This window comes from Pseudophryne corroboree, chromosome 2 (genome assembly GCF_028390025.1).
Source record: "Pseudophryne corroboree isolate aPseCor3 chromosome 2, aPseCor3.hap2, whole genome shotgun sequence".
Classification (NCBI taxonomy): domain Eukaryota; kingdom Metazoa; phylum Chordata; class Amphibia; order Anura; family Myobatrachidae; genus Pseudophryne; species Pseudophryne corroboree.
This window is the reverse complement of record NC_086445.1, coordinates 515,091,946-515,117,501: the sequence shown is the minus strand read 5'-3', so window position 1 is coordinate 515,117,501 and position 25,556 is coordinate 515,091,946. Positions and strand designations below refer to the sequence as shown.

The window sequence follows — 25,556 nt, the reverse complement described above, 5'->3', positions numbered from 1 at the left end:
CCGTCTATTCCCCATGGTCCTTACGGAGTCCCCAGCATCCACTACAGACTACGAGAAATAGATTTACCGGTAAGTAAAATCTTATTATTACTCTGTATTGCTAGTCCAGTTTTTTTATAGCATGTTATAATTTCTGCATTGTACAATGTGACTGTGTGTGTGCATATAGCTGCTGTGTGACCTCCATTTCGTGTATCTCACTCAGATTGCTATCCCTATATTCTGTAACCTGAGGGTGCTAAGTGCGTCAGGGTTATATTTAATATAGGTGTTTCACAAGATATACTTATTGTGTATTTTTCTTTGTGATTTTTAGTCGCCATATACCTCTGGAACTCTCTGTTTGTGCTAATACACTACATGGGGGGTTCTTGTCAGGTGTTTGGCTGCTGATATTGTACTGTGTTGCCTTGAATTGAGCTTTCAGATATGTCAGCTACAAGGGGCGATGGAGCTGGGGCTGATCCCACAGTGCATGGTGGTGATGCTGCAGACACATTTGAGGAAAATATAGCAGCAGAGGGTTCAGGTTCTGGGAGTTCCTTACCCCCAATGGGACTGTAGCAACGGGGGTTCAAGAAGATCCACCTTGGGCTACTTTCTCCACGTTATTGAATATGCTGGTAACTAGACTTATTCCCCCTGTGGGACCTCCTGTGCCGGTACAACTGCTTATGGACCCTGCGGGTAATCCGCCATGGGCAGATCAACTGTGTCCACTCAGTTACAGCAATTGAACCAATCATTGATTAAACAGAAATCTCACCCTCGTCCGCCTAAGACCAAGAGGTCCTCTAAGCGGGCCATTACTTCATCACTATCCACTAACGTCCCAGACATCTCGTCTGATGAGGATGGCGTATATACTGACCCCACAGACACTGATTCTGATGGGGATTCTGTTTTACAGGTGGATGTTCCTGACTTGTTGGAGGCTATCAGGTTAATCCTTCAAATTACTGATGACCCAGAGCCTGATACTGCCCCTAAGAAACCGGACAGATTTAAACGTCAGAAAGTGGTTAAACAAGTTTTACCTCATTCTGACCATTTAGATGACATACATCAGGAATCCTGGGAAAATCCAGGAAAGAAATTCACGCCTCACAAGAAGATGCTGGCTCGCTATCCCCTCACGGCGGAGCTAAGTAAAAATTGGGAGACACCCCCGCCAGTGGATTCGCAGGTGGCGCGGCTGGTGGTATCCTCAGCTCTGCCTGTAACGGCCGTCACGTCTCTGAAATAACCGACTGATAAGCGTGTGGAGGGTTGTTTAAAGGTGATTTACACCCTAGCTGGTGCTGTGCATCGGCCCACCATTGCAGCGACTTGGGCTGCAGAGGCTATTGAAGCATGAGCTCAGGAGTTGGAAGCTGAGCTGCCTTCCAACGTTTCTGATCATGCTAGACAATGTCTGTCGTATATTGTCACAGCTTCTCATTACATTAAGGAGGCGGCTTCTGATGCCGGTATCCTGGCGGCCAAGGCTTCTACTACGTCCATTTTGGCTCGCTGGATTCTCTGGTTGCGGGCCTGGTCTGACCACTTCAGATGCCTGGGTATGGGAAGTCGTCACTCGAGGGTACGGCGTATCCCCCCCTCATCGATTTTGCCTGACAGACGTCCCTTTGGATCAGGTGAAGGCAAACCCTCTTCATTCCGTCGTACAGTCCCTCCTGGACACAGGAGTGGTAGTACAGGTGCCTTTGACTCAGAGAGGCAAGGGGTACTATTCACCGCTGTTCCTAGTCCCGAAACCGAATGGGTCCTCTCGGCCCATTCTCAACCTAAAGTCCTTGAACAAATTTGTGAGGGTCTCCAAGTTTCGTATGGAAACTCTTCGCTCTATTGTTCTGGCCTTGGAACCTGGGGATATTATGGTCTCCCTGGATATACAGGATGCTTACCTGCATATTCCCATTGCTATGTTGCATCAGCAGTACCTCATGTTTGCGGTTGTCAACCTCCATTACCAATTTTGGGCGTTACCTTTTGGTTTGACCACGGCTCCGCGGGTCTTCACCAAGGTCATGGCGGTAATGACGGCTGTGCTCCGCCATCAAGGGGTCAGGATCCTGCCGTATCTGGACAACTTGTTGATCCTGGCGAATTCCCCAGAAATTCTCCTACGCCATCTGGATCTGACTATCCAGTTTCTGCATGCCATCAACTGGAAGAAATCTTCCCTGGTCCCTGCTCAGAGCATGGTGCACCTGGGGGCGTTGTTGGACACTCACAACCAGCGGTTGTTCTTGTCTCAGGAGAAAGTCCTGAAGCTTCAGGACAGGATTCGATGCTTCCTATCTCGTCCGCAAGTGTTGATGCATTGCCGAATGTAAGTGCTAGGTCTCATGGTGTCTGCTTTCGATATGGTGGAGTATGCTCAATTCCATTCCCGCCCTCTGCAGAAGCTGATTCTTGCCAGGTGGGACAGTCTGCCTCACCGGATCAGGTCGCAAATGATCTCCTTGTCTCCGGAGGTCCGTCTGTCACTAAGTTGGTGGCTGCAGGACCATCGATTGAGCAGGGGTCGTCCCTTCTGGATCTCCAACTGGGTCCTTCTGATGACTGATGCAAGTCTGAGGGGTTGGGGCGCTGTGTTGGAGCAACACTCCCTTCAGGGTCGGTGGACCAGGGAGGAGTCTCTCCTCCCAATAAACATTCTGGAACTGCGGGCGGTGTACAACTCGCTGAACTTGGCCCAGCATTTAATACAGAACAGACCTGTTCAAGTACAGTCGGACAACGCCACCACGGTGGCGTACATCAATAATCAAGGCGGCACTCGAAGCCGCATGGCAATGAGGGAAGTATCAAGGATTCTTCAGTGGGCGGAACGCCATCTGCCAGCCATATCGGCAGTATTCATTCCGGGGGTCCTAAACTGTGAAGCGGACTTCCTCAGTCATCAGGACGTAAATGCCGGAGAGTGGAGCCTCCATCCAGAAGTGTTTCAACTACTCGTGGACAGGTGGGGCCTTCCAGATGTGGACCTGATGGCGTGTCGACACAATCACAAGGTTCCAGTCTTCGGAGCAAGGACAAGGGATCCTCAAGCAGCGTTCGTGGACGCACTGGCAATTCCATGGAACTTTCAGCTGCCATACGTGTTCCCTCCGGTGTCACTCCTGCCCAAAGTTATAAGGAAGTTCAAGCAAGAAGGAGGAATCCTACTTCTGATAGCTCTCACGTGGCCCAGACAGCATTGGTTCTCAGACCTTCAGGGTCTCTCGATAGAGCGTTCCCTTCTACTTCCACAGCGCCCAGATCTCCTCGTTCAGGGCCCCTTTGTGTATCAGGATTTAGCCCGGTTGGCTTTGACGGTGTGGCTCTTGAAGCTTCCGTCCTGAGGGCCAGAGGATTTTCTGAGGTGGTCATTCAAACCATGTTGAAGGCCCGGAAACCGGCTTCTGCTCTGATTATCATAGGGTTTGGATTTCTTACTTTGCTTGGTGCGCCACTAATAATCATGATGCTTACAAGTTTAGTACAGCCAACTTTTGGCCTTTCTACAACAAGGCCTGGACTTGGGCCTTCGTCTGGTCTCAATCAAGGTTCATATTTCTGCCTTGTCTGTTTGGTTTCAGAGAAAAATTGCGACTTTACCTGATGTTCATACGTTCACTCAGGGTGTATTGCGGATTCAACCTCCTTATGTCCCGCCTGGAGCTCCTTGGGACTTGTCGGTGGTTCTGGAGATGTTGCAAGGGTCTCCATTTTAGCCTCTTGAATCTGCACACCTTAAGTGGCTTTCTCTTAAGGTATTGTTTCTGCTGGCTATTGCCTCTGCTAGATGGGTGTCTGATCTGGGTGCCTTGTCTTGTAGGTCCCCATATCTGATTTTTCACTGTGACCGGGCGGTTCTTGGAACACGTCCCGGGTACTTACCTAAGGTGGTGTCTTCTTTCCACCTTAAGAAGATCGTGGTTCCGGCCTTTGCCTCTCCTGGCTTGTCTTCCAAAGAGCGGTCTTTGGATGTGGTACGGGCTCTCCGTATCTATGTGAAGAGAACTGCATCCCTTCGGAAGTCTGATTCTCTTTGTACTGTTTGGTTTTCACAAACATGGCTGGCCTGCTCACAAGCAGACCCTGGCCAGATGGATTAGAATGGTGATTGCACATGCTTATGTACAGGCTGGCCATTCAGCTCCTGCTACCATCAAGGCCCATTCTACTCGGTCTGTTGGACCTTCTTGGGCGACCCACCGTGGTGCGACCCTTGAACAATTGTGCAAGGCGGCTACGTGGTCCTCGGTGAACACGTTCATAAGGTTCTATGCTTTCGATACTTCCGCCTCCCAGGACGCCGGGTTCTTGTGCCCGCTACAGTGCGTCCCCTCCCATGAGGAACTGCTTTAGGACATCCCCAATGTCATTCCCTGTGGAGCCCAGTGTACCCCGCAGCAGAAAACAAGATTTATGGTAAGAACTTACCGTTGTTAAATCTCTTTCTGCGAGGTACACTGGGCTCCACAGGGCGCCCACCCTGACGCACTTAGCTTCTTTGGGTTGGTATGGCATTTAGCCGCTGACACTTTCTCCTGTCGTGAGAATGTTGTGTATGTGGCTACTAACGGTTGTCGTCTCTTACCTGCTACTGCATTGGACTGGTTAACTAAAAACTGAGCTCCTGTGCACGGAGGCGGGGTTTATAGAGGAGGCGGCGCTATGCATTCTGGGAACAGTCAAAGCTTTTAGCCTGTTGGTGCCTCGGGTCAAGATCCTACTCTACACCCCAATGTCATTCCCTGTGGAGCCCAGTGTACCTTGTAGAAAGATTTAACAATGGTAAGTTCTTACCATAAATCGCGTTTTATCCAATCACTAATTTGAAGAAACTTATCTTGTGTTATTTATGGCTCCTGGTGTTTATATGGGGATTTATTGTATAATAGAAATCCTGACTTTCTGTGATGTGTCCTTCATCCTGTACCTAGCACAAGTTCTCGGCTGTTCTGCACTTTGCTGGCTTGAAAGCTGTTGGAGAGTCTGTACAGAAGCCACTCCTGTATTACAAAGTGAACCTCACTGGTACTATTCAGCTGCTGGAGGTGAGTGCACTGAATTAATGAGGGTGATGGGTCTGGTGGAAGAGAATAATTTGCAAGCAAGTAATTTAAACAGACATTTGCATCTCATTGGAAAACTGTATGTTTCCTCTCGCCCTAATTTGCACCATTTTTAAGCACTCTTTTGTAAAGAGGTGTGTGTGTGTGTGTGTGTGTGTGTGTGTGTGGCGTGGTTTTTTTTGTTTTTGTTTTGTTTTTATTAAATTGAAGTTTTATAAAATGCTTCTCGGAGACCTTTGATTGTCGAGCTGTTTTCAGATGGGACTGCTGTACAGCATGTGTCTCTTAATTAATCGACCAGTGATCATAGACTGTGGGGACTTGTACTCACGCTGAGGCTCATTCAGGTGCAGTTGTCCTTGCTGTTGCTATCTTTTGTCGTATGCAGTTGAAGTTATGTTAATTTGGGCAGAAGCTTACCTGAGCATAGGCACGCCACTGCAATCGCATAATTTCCGTCTGATGGCATATAATTGCTAGTACTTCTGTACCATCGTTGCAAATTGGTCATGTCTGAGAGTCTGGCGTGCCTCTGAAAACTCTCTGGCTGAGCTGCTCTCCTGGCATGCTGAGGGCTCTCCAGTAGCAAGTAAGATCACAACTGATCATTTTTGCATGCGTCTGAGCGGACATGACACATCTGTGTTTACCCGACCACTCTGTTAAAACCCCCAATAGCGGTCTTCCTGTCACTCACTTTGAAGCGAATTCCTTGGTGTGACCGCAATCACAGTTCACTCGCTTTGCATGTGCACTGCAGGTCAGATGCATGCGCAGTAAGAACATTGACCGATCTGCGTACAACAGCTGTTTTGTATCCACACCTGAATGATCCTGTTTGTATGTCTGAACATAAGTCGTATGCTTCAGGCTGCAGGGATTTCAACACTGAGCATCTGTGCTACTGGACATAGGGCCTAATTCAGATCTGATCGCAGCAGCAAATTTGTTAGCTAATAAGCAAAATCATGTTGCACTGCAGGGGGGGGGGGGTACAGATATAACATGTGCAGAGACAGTTAGATTTGGGTGGGGTGTGTTCAAACTGAAATCTAAATTGCATTGTAAAAATAAAGCGGACAGTATTTACCCTGCACAGAAACAATATAACCCACCCAAATCTATCTGTCTCTGCACATGTTATTTCTGCCCCCCTTCCTGCAGTGCACATGGATTTGCCTATTATCTAACAAATTTGCTGCTGCGATCAGTTCTAAATTACCCCCATAAGTCACAACCTCCCAGCTAGTCCCATGCTGTTCCAAGGTGCTCTTCCAGGTTTGTGAACACACTGGTTTTGCTGGGATAACCTGTTATTTGAAAGCTATCGAAGTAAAACTGTTTTGTCAGGACAATTAGTCTTTGCTTCTATGGCAGTCAAGGGTGTGATGGTGAATTCCCATGTTATGTGTTGCTATAATGAGTCCCCTTTAAATGACAGGTTTGAGGGGACCTTTTCTACAGACAAAAACAAACTTCTTACATTTCTGTGTCCTAACTGCAGATAATGAAAACTCATGGGGTAAACAAGATAGTTTTCAGCAGCTCTGCCACAGTGTATGGTGACCCCAAGTACCTGCCTATAGATGAGAAGCACCCAGTTGGAGGCTGCACAAACCCCTATGGAAAAACAAAGTATTTCATTGAAGAGATGATTGAAGATCTATGCAAAGCTGAAGGGGTGAGTGCAATAAAGAGAAGGTCTAATTACCACACACAGAGTAGACTGCTGCCTAGTAGGCAATCACATTTGTGTAGTCAGGGGGTGGGAAATAGAAAATCTGGCCACTATTTTTTTTATTGGGACCAGTTCGTGTGTGTGTGTATATATAATATATAAAAATTATTTTTTTTTCTCTCCTAGGAGTGGAATGCCATTCTTTTGAGGTACTTTAACCCTGTTGGATCTCACGTGTCTGGGAGGATTGGAGAAGATCCCCAGGGACCCCCAAACAACCTGATGCCCTATGTGTCTCAGGTCTGTTGGTTGTTTTTATCTGTATATCTTAAACTAGGACCCAATATATAATTACTACACCCATTTGGGGAGTTTCACCATGATCTTAGCACTAGTTGTATACCGCAAATGAATACATTAACTGTCTTTTATATGTAAGGACTGTACAAAATAATATTCTAAGTTTAAGAACACCCATTTTCTATTCTCCTCTAAGCATGTTGGCATAATGCTACACACTTTCTTGCATGCCGTTTTCAGGTAGCTGTTGGAAGACGGGAATACTTAAATGTATTTGGAAATGACTATAATACACCGGATGGGACTGGTAAGTATCCACGTATGTAGCTGTGCATAGCGTGAGGGAACAGATCAACAGAGCATCTAAAATGGCATACACTAAACACATAATGTCCTGGCTATGTGAGTACATTAAGTTGCTAAATTTAGATAACCTGTATTTAGCTGGCATGGGACAGATGGCTACCTCACGGACTGGAATTTCTATTCAGACTAGCAGGACCTTCTGTTTTTGTAACCAAGATCTACAGTAGCTGTTTACACAATACAGTACAATGGTTTGACGTGGCCTGGTAGTCTGACTCCATGCAAAAAATGCTATTGATGCATTTAATTATGACATTTTCTAATACAAATGATACATCTGATATTGTAGTCGCACACATCTGCTATACAGAATATTAAAGAATACTTTGTAAAAAGGGTCATTAACATTGTATATCGTAGTAACACTGGGACAGTACATGGTAAGCAGAATATGTATGACATTAATCACTAAAGATTAGGTCACAATGTCCCACATCTGAGCTTCAACTGTTTCTTCGCATCCAAAATGGGAAAGTCTATAAAAGTACAGTATGTGTTTTACAGCACTGTGAGACATGGGGTGCAAACTATGGGGCAGTTGTTTAGTGGTGGAACTTTATCACTGGCGTTTCATGATGAGATCTCCAGGCATACCCATCAGTTGTGTTCTAGCCCAGATGACTGTTGAGCCTGCAGTTGAAGTGCACAAAGGGGCAGAGAACACTCGGTGTAAATGGACTTGCTCTGCCTAGCCAATACTACAGGCAGCACGTAGCCTAGGATTTAAGCCTGGGCACTCTCTAAGATCTGTTCTGGCATGCTGTGGGTGACCCTCACAACCCCTCCCTCCCTCCCCCCAGTCTGGCAGGGCGTGGTGTGGTGATTACTTCCTATTTCCTCCAGGATTTACATCACTATAGTAATCTTTGTTTGACTGTATATCTGCCTATGGGCAGTACTAATTTTTCTGGAAAATAGGTTCAGGAACTACAGGTCTGGGGGTGGAGCTATTAAAGTGATAGATGGATAGTTTTTAGTAAAGAAGGCACTCAAAATGGAGTTTAAAATAAAACTTATATTATGGAAAAAAAACATTTTTGCCCAGGACAGGGTTAAGAACAGAGATCCTGATTATTTCTAATCTAATGAGAAGTTCAGGAACTTGGTTCCTGCTGAAAAAATAGCATGGCCTATGGGTATGTTACTCCTTCACCTGATCTACGTTCTGTTCAGCTAGCATGGAATTCTGCTAAATGTAGCTTAAACAGAACATTGAAAAGTGATTGATTCATAAAAGGGCTGTCTCTGTGTAGACTAATCCACTCCCGTGCATCTAATTTTCTTGCAGTGTGTAATATTTCTCCACCCACAAAGTTTCCCTTCCTGAACTAATTGTTAGCTGTGTTTTCCAGTATGACCCTAGATTTCTTTAACTATTCCTGGCATTGATATTTCCATAGGGCCTAATCTGTACTATAGAACTACCACCATCCTAATGGTTTTTTTAAACAGAGTATCTTTATTTCTTCACATAATCATCTCCGTCATCTAAGCATTTCGTATCTGACCACAAGCTAGAAGCCCCTTATTGGTGGTCATTCAGAGTTGTTCGCTCGTTTGCCGATTTTCGCTATATTGCGATTAGTCACTTACAGCGCATGCGCAAGGTTCGCAGAGCGCATGCGCTTAGTTATTTTACTCAAAAGTTAGGTATTTTACTCACGGCATAACGAGGATTTTTCATCGTTCTGGTGATCGTACTGTGATTGACAGGAAGTTGGTGTTTCTGGGCGGAAACTGGACGTTTTCTGGGCGTGTGCGAAAAACGCTGGCGTTTCTGAGAAAAACGCAGGAGTGTCTGGAGAAACGGGGGTGTGTCTGGGCGAACGCTGGGTGTGTTTGTGACGTCAAACCAGGAACGAAACTGACTGAACTGATCGCAATGGTTGAGTAAGTCTGGAGCTACTCAGAAACTGCTAAGAAATTTCTATTCGCAAATCTGCTAATCTTTCATTCGCAATTCTGCTAAGCTAAAATACACTCCATGAGGGCGGCGGGTTAGCGTGTGCAATGCTGCTAAAAGCATCTAGCGAGCGAACAACTCGGAATGAGGGCCCTTGTGCTCTGCTGCCTCCAATGAACCAGTTGTTAACTGCAACTCCTCATCCATTCCAAAAACATTTTCTTGCCTGTCCAGGAACTCTGAGCTTGGTGAAAATCACTTGGAGCAAGAGACAGATTATAGGGTGGATGATTGAAAACCTCCTAATAAAAACTGTGTCAAGCGATGGGTGTACCAATCAATTTGCATCATGCAGGTTTTTCTCCAACATGTCACACCACTTTCTCACGTCACCATACACTTGCTTTAATTGACGATAACTTTAATTAGGTTTCTCCTTTATTCGCATTCAAGAATCAAAAACTACTACTCTCTACACCAGGCCTGGCCAACCTGTGGCTCTCCAGCTGTTGTAAAACTACAAGTCCCATCATGCTTTGCAACAGTTTTGCTATTAGAGAATGCTAAAACTGTGGCAAGGCATGCTGGGATGTGTAGTTTCACAACATCTGGAGAGCCACAGGTTGGCCAGGCCTGCACTATAGTCACAGAGTGATGTTGTATCGCAGGGATCATTTTAACGATGCATAACATTGCCAAATACAACCATAACAGCATGCCGCTCACAGAGCACTTGGAAAACAGGTTAGGGAGAGCACCCAACCATGACCTGGGGAGGGTGAATGGGCTGCACAGCGGGAAGGCGCAAATGATTTCTGGATTATCCTTGTGTATACATATGCTTTATAGGTGTTCGAGATTACATTCACATTGTGGATCTTGCTAAAGGTCACATTGCCGCTCTCAAGAAACTGCAGACCAGCAATGGATGTAAAGTAAGTATGGCAACTGCCATTTTGCATATCATTTCCCTTGTCTTAGTCATTGTGACCTCTCATAAACTGCTAATCAACCTCTTATTTCTGCAGCAGGGTACACTGGTATTCCACAGGGAATAACATCGGGGATGTAGAGTTGGATCTTGATCCGAGGCACCAACAGGCTAAAGCTTTGACTGTTCCCAGGATGCACTGCACCGCCTCCTCTATAGCCCCGCCTCCAGGCACTGGAGCTCCGTTTGTAAGTTGGTGCCTGCAGTGCAGGTCACCAACAGGGGAGGCTGCACTAGGCAGCCCTGAAAAGAGCTTATCTAGAAGACTTCTAGGGCCGCAGCACAAACGCTAGTTGCAGTGTATGTCATGTTGACATTCTGTGCTGCGGCTCCATCACATCCCTCAGCGGCACTGTATACTCCCGTGGCCTGGTTGCCGGGTACTTACAGCGTAGGCGCTTCGGTCATCAGTCACCTATCACCGCTGCTGCTCTTCTGGATCGCGTGGTCGCACTTCAGGGAGGCGGTAAGAGGGTCCCCAGGTGGGACCCGCCGGTAAATCGCGATCTAGTGGCGGTCCTAGGTGACAGACTGCGCCGCTGGCGTAGACAATGTGGCCATGCTGTGACCCCACTATATCCACCAGGGCAGGGAGCACAGGTCAGATTTACAAAAATCGTTTGTTATAGGCTCCATAGTACCCGGTGGTGATGTCCAACAGAGGGGATAAGGTGCTGACCTGTGGCCCCTCCCCCAGCTCCAGGGTTCTACAGCAGGTGTTCCCGCCCTGCAGCTGCATTTCTCTCTCTCCCTGTCAGCATTTGGGTGCCATTTTCACATAGCTGCGCTGATCCTGGGACTGCTGGGCACTGTCTCCTCTGTAAGGCCGCCTGCCTCATCAGCGCTGTGCATTTACAGGACACTTAAGTATTCTACATGTCGTTTAGACAGTGTTGGTTAAGAACAAATGCACTACTATATGAATATTTAGTACAAGTATTCTGTGATATACATCCAGTATCTACTGTGCATTGTTATATCTGTATACATACATTTTTTTATGTAGTATTACTAGTCCAGTGCAGTTTTATTGGTTATATGTAATAATTTCTGCATTGTACTTGACTGTGTGTGCCTATAGCTGTTGTGTGGTTTCTATTCTGTGTATCACACATGTTGCTATCACTATATTCTGTACCCTGGGGGGGCTAAGTGCGTCAGGGTCTCATATTCCATATACTGTTCCACAGGATATACTGTGTTGTATTGTTCACTGTGTGTTTCAGTCACCTCACACCGCTTAAATCCTCTCTGTGCTCGGTATTTACTGTCACATAACACAGGGGGTTATTTGCAGGTATTATATTTGTCTGGCTATATTGTACTGTCAGTCTCTAAGGCTACATTCCTTATAATGTCTGCTACACAGGGCGGGAAATCTACGGACGCTCCTGCATCATGCAGTGCTTGCACCACGGATTTACCTGAGTGGGAAGTTTTAGCCACTGGTTCAGGCCCTCTGTGTCGTACATCTCCCAACCAGCCCGCAGCACCTGTGGCCGCTCAGGAACCACCCTGGGAAGCATTTTCAAATATGCTATCTACACTTGTGATGCGTCTCACGCCCCCTGTAGGCCCTCCTGTGCCATTACAGCCACATATTGTCCCTGTGGTGAACCCGCCATGGGCGGATTCACTATCTACTCAGGTGCAAAAATTATATCAATCTTTGCTTGCTCAACCTACCCCTCGAAAGGGGCTAAGGGGTCCTCTAAGCAGGCCATTTCTTCCTCCCAATCCACTAATATTTCGGACAATTCTTCCGATGAAGATGGGGAATATACTGATCCGTCAGACACTGATAGAGTTGCTTCTGATGAGGATTCTATAACGCAGGTTGACGTTCCAGACCCAGTGGAGGCTATTAAGCTGATTCTCCAAATGGAGGATGACGCGGAACCCGCTTCTACGTCTAAGAAACCTGATAAATTCAAACGTCAGACGGTCGCTAAGGTAGTCTTACCACACTTTGACCATTTAATTGACATACGTCAGGAATCCTGGGCGTCTCCCTGTCTAAAAAGATGCTAGCTCGTTACCCAATCCCTGCGGAGTTGAGTAGCAAATGGGAGACTCCACCGCCGGTGGACTCGCATGTAGCCCGTCTTGTGGTGTCCTCGACTCTGCCTGTCACCTTGCTGAAGGAACCGATGGATAAGCATGTGGAGGGTTGTCTGAAGTCTATTTACACTCTTACCAGTGCTGTACATGGACCCACAATGGCAGCCTCTTGAGCTGCAAAAGGAATTGAAGCTTGGGTTCAGGCAATTGAAGATGAGCTGCCTCAGGATTTTTCTGTCACTGCCAGACAATATCGGTCTTATATTACCACAGTCTGCAATTTATATTCAGGAGGCGGCCTCTGCGCAGGAGTAATGGCTGCCAAGGCTTCTACTACGTCTATCCTGGCTCGTCGACTTGTGGTTGAGGTCCTGGAAGGTGGACCTGGACTCCAAAAAGACCTTGGAGGTGCTCCCTTTTAAGTGAGACATCCTATTTGGGGAGGATCTGAATAAGATCGTAACTGACTTGGCTACGGCCAAGACTGCTTGTCTCCCGAATACTAATCCTTCTGCTCCGAAGGCTAAAATCGACGCCTTTCGTTCCTTTCGACCTCCAGGGAAAGCAAAGGGTCAAGTGTATCCGTGACAGGTTCGTGCTCCCAAAACCACTAAGCCTAAATCTAAACAATCCTGGGCCGCCCGTCGGCGTGCTTTCAAACAAGACAAACCTGCTGCATGACGGGGCGGGGCCTCCCCCCCCCCCCCCCCTTCTGCAGTTCGCCCAAGCCTTGTTAAAGACCACTTCAGATGCCTGGGTGCAGGAAGTTGTCTCTCACGGGTATGCGATCTCTTTCAAGAGTCACCCCCCCCCCCCCTTCCCCTCGCCAGTTCTGTTCAACAGTTATCCCTTCGGATCCATTGAAAGCGCAAGCTCTACACCTGGTTGTACATCCCTCCTGGAAACAGGAGTGGTAGTGCCGGTACCCCTATCTCAGAGAGGCAGGGGTTACTATTCATCCCTGTTTCTAGTCCCAAAACCAAATGGGTCTTGCCGGCCTATCCTCAACCTCAAATCATTGAACAAGTTTGTGAGCGTGTCCAAATTCCATATGGAAACTCTGCGCTCTATTGTACTGGCAATTGAACCCATGGACTATATGGTATCCCTGGACATACAGGATGCTTACCTGCATATTCCTATTGCCATGTTGCATTAGCAATATCTGCGGTTTGCTATTGGCAACCTACATTATCAATTCCAGGCCCTGCCATTTGGATTGACCACGGCCTCTCAGATCTTCTCCAAGGAAATGGCCATGATGACGACTCATCTGCGTCGTCGGGGAATCCAGGATCCTGCCATATCTGGACAACTTGCTGATCCTGGCGAACTCCCAAGATGTTCTCCTCAGTCATCTGGAACTGACTGTCCAATTCCTACAAGCCCACGGGTGGCTCATTAACTGGAAAAAGTGCTCTCTGGTCCCTGCTCGGAGCATGGTGCACCTGGGAGCGCAGTTGGACACACACAACCAAAGACTGTTTCTGTCTCCAGAGAAGGTCCTGAATCTTCAGGACAGGATTGGATACTTCCTCTCTCGCCCAAGAGTGTCGATACACTTGGCGATGCAAGTACTAGGCCTCATGGTGTCTGCTTTCGACATAAGGGTACGCTCCATTTCATTCCCGCCCTCTGCAGAGGTTAATACTTTCCAAGTGGGACGGCCTGCCTCATTAGATCAGGTCTTGCATGATCTCCTTGACTCCGGAGGTTTGTCTGTCACTGAGCTGGTGGCTACAGGACCAACTGTGGAGCAGGGGCCGTCCCTTCTGGGTCCTCCTAACAACGGATGCCAGTCTGCGAGGTTGGGGCGCGGTGTTGGAGCAACACTCTCTCCAGGGTCGGTGGACCAGGGAGGAATCTCTCCTCCCGATAGACATTCTGGAATTACGGGCAGTGTTCAATGCGTTGACACTGGCCCTACCACTGGTACAGAACAGGCCTGTTCAAGTACAGTCAGACAATGCCACCACGGTAGCATCCGTAAATCATCAAGGCGGCACTCAAAGCCGCATGGCAATGATGAAAGTGTCAAAAATCCTCCAATGGGTGGAATGCCATCTACCAGCCATATCGGCAGTGTTCATTCTGGGAGTCCTCAACTGGGAAGCGGACTTCCTCAGTCGTCAGGATGTTCACGCCGGAGAGTGGAGTCTTTTTATCCAGAAGTCTTTCAACTCCTAGTGGACAAGTGGGGCCTACCAGATGTAGACCTGATGGCGTCTCCACACAATCGCAAGGTTCTGGTCTTCGGAGCAAGGACAAGGGATCCTCAAGCAGCGTTCGTGGATGCACTGGCAATTTCATGGAACTTTCGACTGCCATGCGTGTTCCCTCCAGTGTCACTCCTGCCCAGGGTAATACGGAAGTTCAAGCAAGAAGGAGGAATACTACTTCTAGTTGCTCCAGTGTGGCCCAGATGGCCCTGGTTCTCAGACCTGCAGGGTCTCTCGATAGAGCGTCCTCTTCTACTTCCTCAATGCCCAGACCTCCTCGTTCAGGGCCCTTGTGTCTACCCGGACCTGGCCAGACTGGCTTTGACTGCGTGGCTCTTTGAAGCTTCACTCCTAAGAGCAAAAGGATCCTCTGAGGCGGTCATTCAAACTGAAGGCCTGTAAACCAGCTTCGGCTCGGATTTATTATAGGGTCTGGAATTCTTACTTCACCTGGTGTGCTGCTAAGAATTATAATGCATATACTTTCAGAACTTCCAGGCTTCTGGCTTTTCTACAACAAGGCCTAGATTTGGGCCTTCGTCTGGCCTCTCTCAAGGTTTATATATCTGCCATGTCAGTGTGGTTTCAGAGAAAAATTGCGTCTCTTCCTGACGTTCACACTTTCCCTCATGGTGTTCTATGGATTCAATCTCCCTATGTCCCTCCTGTGGCTCCATGGGATCTGTCGGTTGTTCTGAATGCCCTACAAGAGTCTCCATTTGAACCTCTTGAGTCTGTGGACCTTAAATGCCTTATGCTTAAGGTCGTATTTCTATTGCCTCTGCTAGGAGGGTGTCTGACTTAGGCGCTTTGTCCTGTTGTCCACCCTTTCTGATTTTTCACCGTGACCAAGCAGTTCTTTGAACTTGCCCAGGTTATTTGCCTAAGGTGGTATCATCTTTTCACCTTAACCAGGAGATTGTGGTTCTGGCCTTCATCTCTTATGGTTTGTCCTCCAAAGAAAGATCTTTGGATGTGGTACGGGCTCTCCGTGTTTATGTGGAAAGGACTGCCTCTATCAGGAGGTCAGATTCCCTTCTTCTTCTTCTTTTTTTTTTTTTTTTTACAAACGTGGCTGGCCTGTTAATAAGCAGACCTTGGCCAGATGGATTATAATGGTGATTGCACAAGCCTATGTGCAGGCTGGGCTCCCAGCTCCTGCTGCTATTAAAACCCATTCTACTCGGTCTGTTGGACCTTCTTGGGCGGCCCGCCGTGGCGCGTCCGCAGAACAATTGTGCAAGGTGGCTACGTGGTACTCAGTGAACACGTTCATCATGTTCTATGCCTTTGATACTGCCGCTTCCCAGGATGCTTCCTTTGGACGCCGGGTTCTTGCGCCTGCAACCGGAACTGCTATAGGACATCCCAAATGTTATTCCCTAAGGAATACCAGGGTACCCCGCTGCAGAAAAGGAGATTTATGGTAGACTTACCATTGTTAAATCTCTTTCTGTGAGGTACACTGGATTCCACAGGGCGCCCACCCTGACGCACTTAGCTTCTTTGGGTTTGTATGGCATTAGCTGCCGGTCCCTTCTCCTGTCGTGAGAATGTGGGTCTATGTGACGAACATCTACCATCTATTTACCTGCTACTGCATTGGACTGCTTAACGAAACTGAGCTCCAGTGCCTGGAGGTGGGGCTATAGAGGAGGCGGTGCAGTGCATCCTGGGAACAGTGAAAGCTTTAGTCTGTTGGTGCCTCTGATCAAGATCCAACTCTACACCCCCAATGTTATTCCCTGTGGAATCCAGTGTACCTCGCAGAAAGAGATTTAACAACGGTAAGTCTACCATAAATCTCCTCCTTATTTTAGCGTTCTTTATAAACTAACATTGCCCTCAACATGCAGGTGTATAACCTGGGAACTGGAGTAGGATATTCTGTACTCCAGATGGTGGCAGCAATGGAAAAAGCTTCTAGTAAAAAGGTTAGTTTTACATCGCATTAAGGAAAAGCAAATCTGATGTATAAGAAAGTTAATCTGTACAATACATACATTTTTATACCTTTCTAAACGATCACACACAATTTTGTTTTATGCACAGCCTGCGCACTTGAGTTGACTGTCACAAATGCTAGATGGCTTTGCTGATTTGGCAGAACCAATCTGGGTTACATCCCTTATTTAGTGAGGTATCGCCAAACCCTGACCATGCTTGTTGGAGGAAGAAAAGTTACTGCTTTTGTTTTTCCCTCTTCACAGTTTAATTCTGTTCTGTGAAATGTGACTCAAACTCCACAGGAAGCCAGATTTTTCAGACTAGTTACATTTTAAAAAGGAACACTGAAAAATTTGGAAAAATCCATCTAAGGTGGGTTCTTCCATCTCTTATGTAAGGCCACCGCCTTGACTATCCCAAATGCTGTAACTCTTCAGGATTAGTATGAATAGAAAAAATGAGACTATCCTGATATCTATTTTATTTGAGTGGTGGCTTTCCTAGCCCCGTTTATGGTATGGCATGGTGTGGCTGCTTTAAGCTACTGAAAAGTAACTTGTAAAACCTGTGGAGGGTTTGAATCCGTGAGCCATAAATTTGAGATGGTGACCTTGATTGATAAAACTTGGCCTGTATTTGTGGCTTTGGATGCTGGTTTGGCGTTTTTCTGGTACTAGGATGGGGTTCTTTTTAATTTTCACCCATTTGAATCCGAAGTCCCTAAACGCCTATGTTCATTTGTATAAACTGAAGATGCATTCATTGATCTGTTGGCAGAACATTTCCTTGGGTTTTCATCTAACTGCTCATGCTGCCCGTTTTGATTTGACCAGTTTGTTTTACCACCTATCCATCTTCTGCCATTGCTTTATTATCAACACAATTTACAGTTAGTAGGACATTATTATCCTTTATTTACATGGCACCACAAGGGATCCGCAGCGCCCATTATACAGTACATAATCAGATGAGCAAACAAGAAAACAGCACTTACAGTACAAGACAATATAGGACAGGTATAGAAAACCCGGGGTTAGGTGCCATCAAAGGGAGTATGGAGTATAAGATAGTGTAAGAAAAGGAAAGAAGTCCCTGCTCTTGCGAGCTTACAATCTAAAAGTGAGTTTATACAAAAAGATGATCTCCTGGTCCTCCTATGAGGCCCACAGAAGAGGATGTCCTGCTTCTAAACAGACAAGTGTGCTAGATGGATCAATTGGTGCTGCTTACCTTGGGGAAGGGAAAACGGTTCCTTACAATGGCAAGTTATATACTTCCCACAAAGCTTACTGACCTGGTAGAATGACAGGTGTCTTTGGGTTGGGCAGTCAATTGGTCCTACGTGTACAAAGTTTTAAGATTTTAAAAGTGTAATATTTTGGTAGCCGGTGATGCCAGTTTTGTTGTGATCATATATTTTTGGATATCCTCAAGGTACCACCTTCTCTAGTTGTTTATGCTATCCTGTATGGCTCGACCTGCAAGTAAATTGTGGCCGTATGCCGTAGTCACGTTACCATCAGACTAGCAGATTTTTCTATGTACGCAGCCCTACGGGGCTGCAACCAATCTACAAGTCTGGGGTGAGACACGAGGGGGGCAAACTGAGTTGCCAGCATTTACATGCGGCTGCAACGGCAACTCTCCCCCATTGCTGGTAATTAGATTGACCCACGGAGTCCCTGCAGGTTTAGGGTGGAGAGGAGGATTTTAAAATGCTGGAAGGAGCTTCTATAGCTGATGGTACCAGTGTTAAATTTTTTATGTTTTTGCAGCCTAGTGCACCTTTTTTAGCAAGAAATGCTCCTCCAACCTCTTTTTGTTCCTTTTATACTAATTTTGTACCATTAGCCAATGACAAAAATGTAAGAGTATCAAATTAAAGCTAGTACTTTTATAAATAAAAAATGTTCTAATACTTTTTTTTTTTTTGTGCTAATATTTTTTTTTCTTTTCCCCCTTCTATTTTAAGATTCCATATAAAATAGCACCACGGAGAGAGGGGGACATTGCAACATGCTATGCAGATCCCACTCTGGCTGCAGCAGAACTTGGCTGGAAGGCAGAATATAGCCTGGAGAGGATGTGTAAGTGAGAAGTCTCTGCTACATACTGCAATCTAAGAGTGGTGTCTCATCAGAAATCAGGTTTTCAGAATCTCATTGATCGAACATGCAAGTTTAAAAAGGCAGTTTAAGAGGGTATGGGTCGTTGGGGCGACAGGTGAAAAGGTAGATATGAGTTTTGGACTTTTTTGGGGTCGTTTTCTTCGTAAAGTGACGGGGAACCCCAATTAGTGCACCGTGTTCGCTCGACATGCTTCGGGCAAGGTGCCTCGCTGCACTCGGCACAGGTTACCGTTTCCAGTTGTAGTCCACGTGGATCGTAAAGTATGAAAAAGTAAAAAAAGTGAAAAACTCATGTCGACCTTTTGACCTGTCGACCTTGAGTGGTCATCCTAATGACGGTCGACCTAAGTTGTGTCGACCTAACGACCGTATCCCGTTTAAGATTGGGGGTAGACACTATCACGTATTGGTTGGGTTACCATCTTTCATGACCCGACCCGACAGTTCAATTATGTGCCCATTTTATAGGGTAAGTGGTGGTGTGGAGAGAATTGGGACAGCATTTCCTAGCAACCTCTGCACTTTATCTGAAAGTGCTTTGGGACTTGTATTTTGACAAAATTTAAGAGGATGCAAACTAGAACAGTAGCTTCTCACTCCGTCACTGATAGCCTGGTATTGGTAATGGTGCCATACAGTTGCCTTCTGCTATATAGGGGTATATTCAATTAAAGTCGGATCCATTCAGACATGTATTTGTCGGAATGGATCTAACAACCCCTATTCAATCCCATCTTAATTCGACTTTTTCAAGTCAAATTTAGATGGGACGCAGAGGAGGAAAAGGGGGGCGAGCCGCGGGGGGACAGCCAGCAGGCATACAGGGAAGATCAGCGCTACAGTAGCTCTGCAGCAGGACGTCACTCTGCCGCCCGACCTCACGGCAGCTTCCACCCGGCTCCAGCATGCTGGAGCCGGGTGGAAGCTGCCGTGAGGTCGGGCGGCTGAGTGACGTCCTGCTGCAGAGCTACTGTAGCGGCTGAGTGACATCCAGCTGCAGCGCTGATCTCTCTGTATGCCCGCCGGCTGTCCCCCCGTCTCCCTGCGGCTTCCCCCCCCCCCCCCGGGTCCGCATCTCAGTCCGACATAATTGTGATGTCTGACTGAGATGGTCGGAAAGGGGGCAAAAACCTGTCGGTTTTGGCCCCGCTTTCGATACAAGCACGTGGATCGGCAGCTATTCCGCCGATCCACGTGCTTTTCGAATTCATCGACTTGTCGAAAGATTTAGGAAAATACTGTATAGGTCGAATCAGGATTCGGATACCCCTAAGTCTCTGATGACTGAATTACGCTGACCTAGAGTTGCCACATGTAGTCGTAAATTTGGTTAAACTGAGATTATTGCATAGGCACTAACATTTATGTGACACAAGTGGAGTCTGAAAAGAAATAACCCAGTTCTGATTAGAGGCATCATTAAAAGTGCTAAATCTGCCCTATATCTACCTGATCAGCTTTCCGTAAGTACGGTATTTCACCCCACTTGTTCATATTTTATCCTTTAGAAAGCTGAATACTAAACCTACATACAAATGGGATTTTGGTAATAAGGGAATTAAGGCCCATGATTTCACCAACCATCTAAAAACTGTGTTCACTGGAAAGATTCCATACCTGTATTTTCTAACGCTATTATCCAGAACATTCCAAAAGTAAGAAATAAAATTCAATAATTACATTACATTCACAGCTACAGTACCTCATAGAAAATGTACATATTTATGAGGTGCCATCTAACAGGGTATTTAATAATTATAAACCACAACACCACTCTAAGTGCATAGTTTTAGTAATTAATGTGTGCATCTCTCCACAGGTGAGGATCTGTGGCGATGGCAATCCTTAAATCCAACAGGATTTAGTACAGAGCCATGAAGTCTCTCTGGTCATCTATTCCCCTCTCATTTATATTCATCATCCTTCCACCCCCCCTCCCCCTCAGAACTAAGAAATAGTGGACTGTATATAAATCAAAGTAAATCTCAGGACTAACTGCAATACCTGGACCCATGTTGGGAAATATCGCTCCTACCTCACATGCAAGTAATTTACTTAAGTGTGTACACAGACATAGAAACTTGGCCAGGGTTTTTTTTTTTTTTACTTGCTGCAAAATATTGCAGTATTAAGAAGTTAGAGACCATAAGCTCCAAGACCAATAGTCGCTGACATCCAATGCTGATGAAGTGCTGTAACATTCCTTAATTTATGACCTATTGCTTTTTGTATGTTTTAATTATTAAAGGCTGATTTTCAAAAAAATTTTTCCTCCTCCTTTTATTTGGTGGGGAAACCTGCTAGAACTTCCCGTGCCTATATGTTTCGCGCTGAGGTTCAGGGTGGTGTAGCTGCACCCAATTAAGAATATTATCAATTCGCTAGTCTGTTAGCGCAAGTTTCACATTGGTTTAAGTGTACCTCTACTAAACCTTGGGTGGACATTGAACACATTCTGTCTCCTTACCATTGGAGATCTCCTTTGGTTGGATCCTGGATGTAAACCCCTGTCACATACTATTCTGAAAAGCTCTCTTGACTCCTTGTGTGCTTGGGATATGATAGTCAAACTCATGGGAGATATTGTTTTGCCCTCCGCCCAGCAATCTGATGGCTTTACCTAAATTACTCCTGGACCTAGCTCTGTCATCCTGGTCAGATTTGGGGCTATGTGCCTTGACTTTTTGGTAAATACCGGCATTGGGTCATCTGCTCTTGCAAACCCAGTACAGTATTCCTAGCCGTTATTTCAACAAATACCTCCATGACTTCAGTCACTGCCAGCAGGTTTCTTAAACCTGACCTGCTCTCCTCCCTCTGTACTATCCAAATTGTCCTTCCCGTCCTTAAAAGGTGCCCATTCCATGTGGTATATGTATCTTCTAGCACCTAATAAAACCCAATAAATTATTAGCTCAAATCAAATTGGAGGAAGATCAGTCCATTTGTCTCTGATATCGACTCGGGCAAAATATTTCTGAATGTATTTAAAATGACCAAATGCATTAATCCTTCGTGAAACTTCTACAAAGAACACAAAGTTGGGAATTAACAAGTCTTCCTAGACAGGCGCTACACTCTCTTAGCAGCAGTTTATTTACAGGGGTAGTCTACCTCCAAGGCAATACAAAAGATCAGGGATGGGGAACCTTTGGCCCTCCAGCTGTTGTTGAACTACACATACCAGCATGCCCTGCAACAGTTTTAGCATGGCCAAATAGCAAAACTTTAGTGAGACATGCTGGTATGTGTAGTTCAACAACAGCTGGAGGTCCACAGGTTCCCCACTCCTGCAATAGATAAACAAGGAGTGCTTGTTAAGAAAAAATTCCTATTCTAAGACCCAGATGTGATTCCTTAGCAGCATTTGATCAATTATTTCTCTATCGTCCTAGTGGATGCTGGGGTTCCTGAAAGGACCATGGGGAATAGCGGCTCCGCAGGAGACAGGGCACAAAAAGTAAAGCTTTTCCAGATCAGGTGGTGTGCACTGGCTCCTCCCCCTATGACCCTCCTCCAGACTCCAGTTAGATTGGCCGCCGAGAATACAATCTAGGTGGCTCTCCTAAAGAGCTGCTTAGAAAATGTTTAGCTTAGGTTTTTTATTTTACAGTGAGTCCTGCTGGCAACAGGATCACTGCAACGAGGGACTGAGGGGAGAAGAAGTGAACTCACCTGCGTGCAGGATGGATTGGCTTCTTGGCTACTGGACATCAGCTCCAGAGGGACGATCACAGGTACAGCCTGGATGGTCACCGGAGCCGCGCCGCCGGCCCCCTTGCAGATGCTGAAGTCAGAAGAGGTCCAGAATCGGCGGCTGAAGACTCCTGCAGTCTTCTAAAGGTAGCGCACAGCACTGCAGCTGTGCGCCATTTTCCTCTCAGCACACTTCACACGCAGTCACTGAGGGTGCAGGGCGCTGGGGGGGGGCGCCCTGGGAGGCAAATGTAACCTATATAAAGGCTAAAAATACCTCACATATAGCCCCCAGAGGCTATATGGAGATATTTAACCCCTGCCTGGATTCACTAAATAGCGGGAGACGAGCCCGCCGGAAAAGGGGCGGGGCCTATCTCCTCAGCACACGGCGCCATTTCCTCTCACAGCTCCGCTGGTCAGGACGGCTCCCAGGTCTCTCCCCTGCACTGCACTACAGAAACAGGGTAAAACAGAGAGGGGGGGCAAATTTATGGCGATATTTTGATATATATAAAGCAGCTATAAGGGAGCACTTATTATAAGGCTATCCCTGTTATATATAGCGCTTTTGGTGTGTGCTGGCAAACTCTCCCTCTGTCTCCCCAAAGGGCTAGTGGGTCCTGTCTTCGTTAGGAGCATTCCCTGTGTGTCTGCTGTGTGTCGGTACGTGTGTGTCGACATGTATGAGGACGATATTGGTGTGGAGGCGGAGCAATTGCCAAATATGAGGATGTCACCCCCTAGGGAGTCGACACCAGAATGGATGCCTTTATTTATGGAACTACGGGATAGTGTCAACACGCTAAAGCAGTCGTTTGACGACATGAGACGGCCGGACAATCAATTAGTGCCTGTCCAGGCGACTCAAACACCGTCAGGGGCTGTGAAACGCCCTTTGCCTCAGTCGGTCGACCCAGACACAGGCACTGACTCCAGTGGTGACGGTGACGAATCAACCGTATTTTCCAGTAGGGCCACACGTTATATGATTTTGGCAATGAAGGAGGCGTTACATTTAGCTGATACTACAGGTACCACTAAACAGGGTATTATGTGGGGTGTGAAAAAACTACCTATAGTTTTTCCTGAATCAGAAGAATTAAATGACGTGTGTAATGAAGCGTGGGTTGCCCCTGATAAAAAGCTGATAATTTCAAAGAAATTATTGGCATTATACCCTTTCCCGCCAGAGGTTAGGGAGCGCTGGGAAACACCTCCTAGGGTGGACAAGGCGCTAACGCGCTTATCTAAACAAGTGGCGTTACCCTCTCCTGAGACGGCCGCACTTAAAGATCCATCAGATAGGAGGATGGAAAATATCCAAAAAAGTATATACACACATGCAGGTGTTATACTACGACCAGCTATAGCGACTGCCTGGATGTGCAGTGCTGGGGTAGTTTGGTCAGAGTCCCTGATTGAAAATATTGATACCCTGGACAGGGACAATATTTTACTGTCGTTAGAACAAATAAAGGATGCATTTCTTTATATGCGTGATGCACAGAGAGATATCTGCACACTGGCATCACGGGTAAGTGCTATGTCCATTTCGGCCAGAAGAGCTTTATGGACGCGACAGTGGACAGGCGATGCGGATTCAAAACGACATATGGAAGTTTTGCCGTATAAAGGGGAGGAGTTATTTGGAGTCGGTCTATCAGATTTGGTGGCCACGGCTACAGCCGGGAAATCCACCTTTCTACCTCAAGTCACTCCCCAACAGAAAAAGGCACCGACTTTTCAACCGCAGCCCTTTCGTTCCTTTAAAAATAAGAGAGCAAAGGGCTATTCATATCTGCCACGAGGCAGAGGTCGAGGGAAGAGACAGCAACAGGCAGCTCCTTCCCAGGAACAGAAGCCTTCCCCGGCTTCTACAAAAGCCTCAGCATGACGCTGGGGCTTCTCAAGCGGACTCGGGGACGGTGGGTGGTCGTCTCAAAAATTACAGCGCGCAGTGGGCTCACTCGCAGGTAGATCCCTGGATCCTGCAGATAATATCTCAGGGGTACAGGTTGGAATTAGAGACAGATCCACCTCGCCGTTTCCTGAAGTCTGCTTTACCAACGTCCCCCTCCGAAAGGGAGACGGTTTTGGAAGCCATTCACAAGCTGTACTCTCAGCAGGTGATAGTCAAGGTACCTCTTCTACAACAAGGGAAGGGGTATTATTCCACTCTTTTTGTGGTACCGAAGCCGGATGGCTCGGTAAGGCCTATTCTAAAGTCACTCAGAGCAGTGATAGCGAACCTGGAAGAGGGGGACTTTATGGTATCCTTGGACATCAAGGATGCGTATCTCCACGTTCCAATTTACCCCTCACACCAGGGGTACCTCAGGTTCGTTGTACAAAACTGTCACTATCAGTTTCAGACGCTGCCGTTCGGATTGTCCACGGCACCTCGGGTCTTTACAAAGGTAATGGCCGAGATGATGATTCTTCTTCGAAGAAAAGGCATATTAATTATCCCATACTTGGACGATCTCCTAATAAGGGCAAGGTCCAGAGAACAGCTAGAGATGGGATTAGCACTGTCGCAAGAAGTGCTAAAACAGCACGGGTGGATTCTGAATATTCCAAAATCCCAGTTAATGCCGACAACTCGTCTGCTGTTCCTAGGGATGATTCTGGACACGGTTCAGAAAAAGGTTTTTCTCCCGGAGGAAAAAAAGCCAAGGAGTTATCCGAGCTTATCAGGAACCTCCTAAAACCAGGAAAGGTGTCTGTACATCAATGCACAAGAGTCCTGGGAAAAATGGTGGCTTCTTACGAAGCAATTCCATTCGGCAGATTCCACGCAAGAATTTTCCAAAGGGATCTGTTGGACAAATGGTCAGGGTCGCATCTTCAGATGCACCTGCGGATAACCCTGTCTCCAAGGACAAGGGTGTCTCTTCTGTGGTGGTTGCAGAGTGCTCATCTATTGGAGGGCCGCAGATTCGGCATACAGGATTGGATCCTGGTGACCACGGACGCCAGCCTGAGAGGCTGGGGAGCAGTCACACAAGGAAGAAACTTCCAGGGAGTATGGACGAGCCTGGAAACGTCTCTTCACATAAACATTCTGGAACTAAGAGCAATATACAATGCTCTAAGCCAGGCAGAACCTCTGCTTCAGGGAAAACCGGTGTTGATCCAGTCGGACAACATCACGGCAGTCGCCCATGTGAACAGACAGGGCGGCACAAGAAGCA

At 46.7% G+C, this 25,556-nt stretch overlaps 1 protein-coding gene across 1 annotated transcript in view; it reads left to right on the top strand.

Annotated features, from left to right (window-relative positions):
• The window catches only part of GALE (UDP-galactose-4-epimerase), a 51,521-nt gene extending 30,593 nt beyond the window's left edge, over positions 1-20,928 (top strand). Inside the window, exons 4-11 of the mRNA XM_063954103.1 lie at positions 4,938-5,051; positions 6,574-6,750; positions 6,934-7,047; positions 7,288-7,354; positions 10,166-10,251; positions 16,444-16,521; positions 18,507-18,621; positions 20,483-20,928. Coding sequence (XP_063810173.1) covers positions 4,938-5,051; positions 6,574-6,750; positions 6,934-7,047; positions 7,288-7,354; positions 10,166-10,251; positions 16,444-16,521; positions 18,507-18,621; positions 20,483-20,541 — 810 coding nt within the window. The 3' untranslated portion in view covers positions 20,542-20,928. The remainder of the gene's footprint in view (positions 1-4,937; positions 5,052-6,573; positions 6,751-6,933; positions 7,048-7,287; positions 7,355-10,165; positions 10,252-16,443; positions 16,522-18,506; positions 18,622-20,482) is intronic.
• The last annotated feature ends 4,628 nt before the right edge of the window (positions 20,929-25,556 follow it).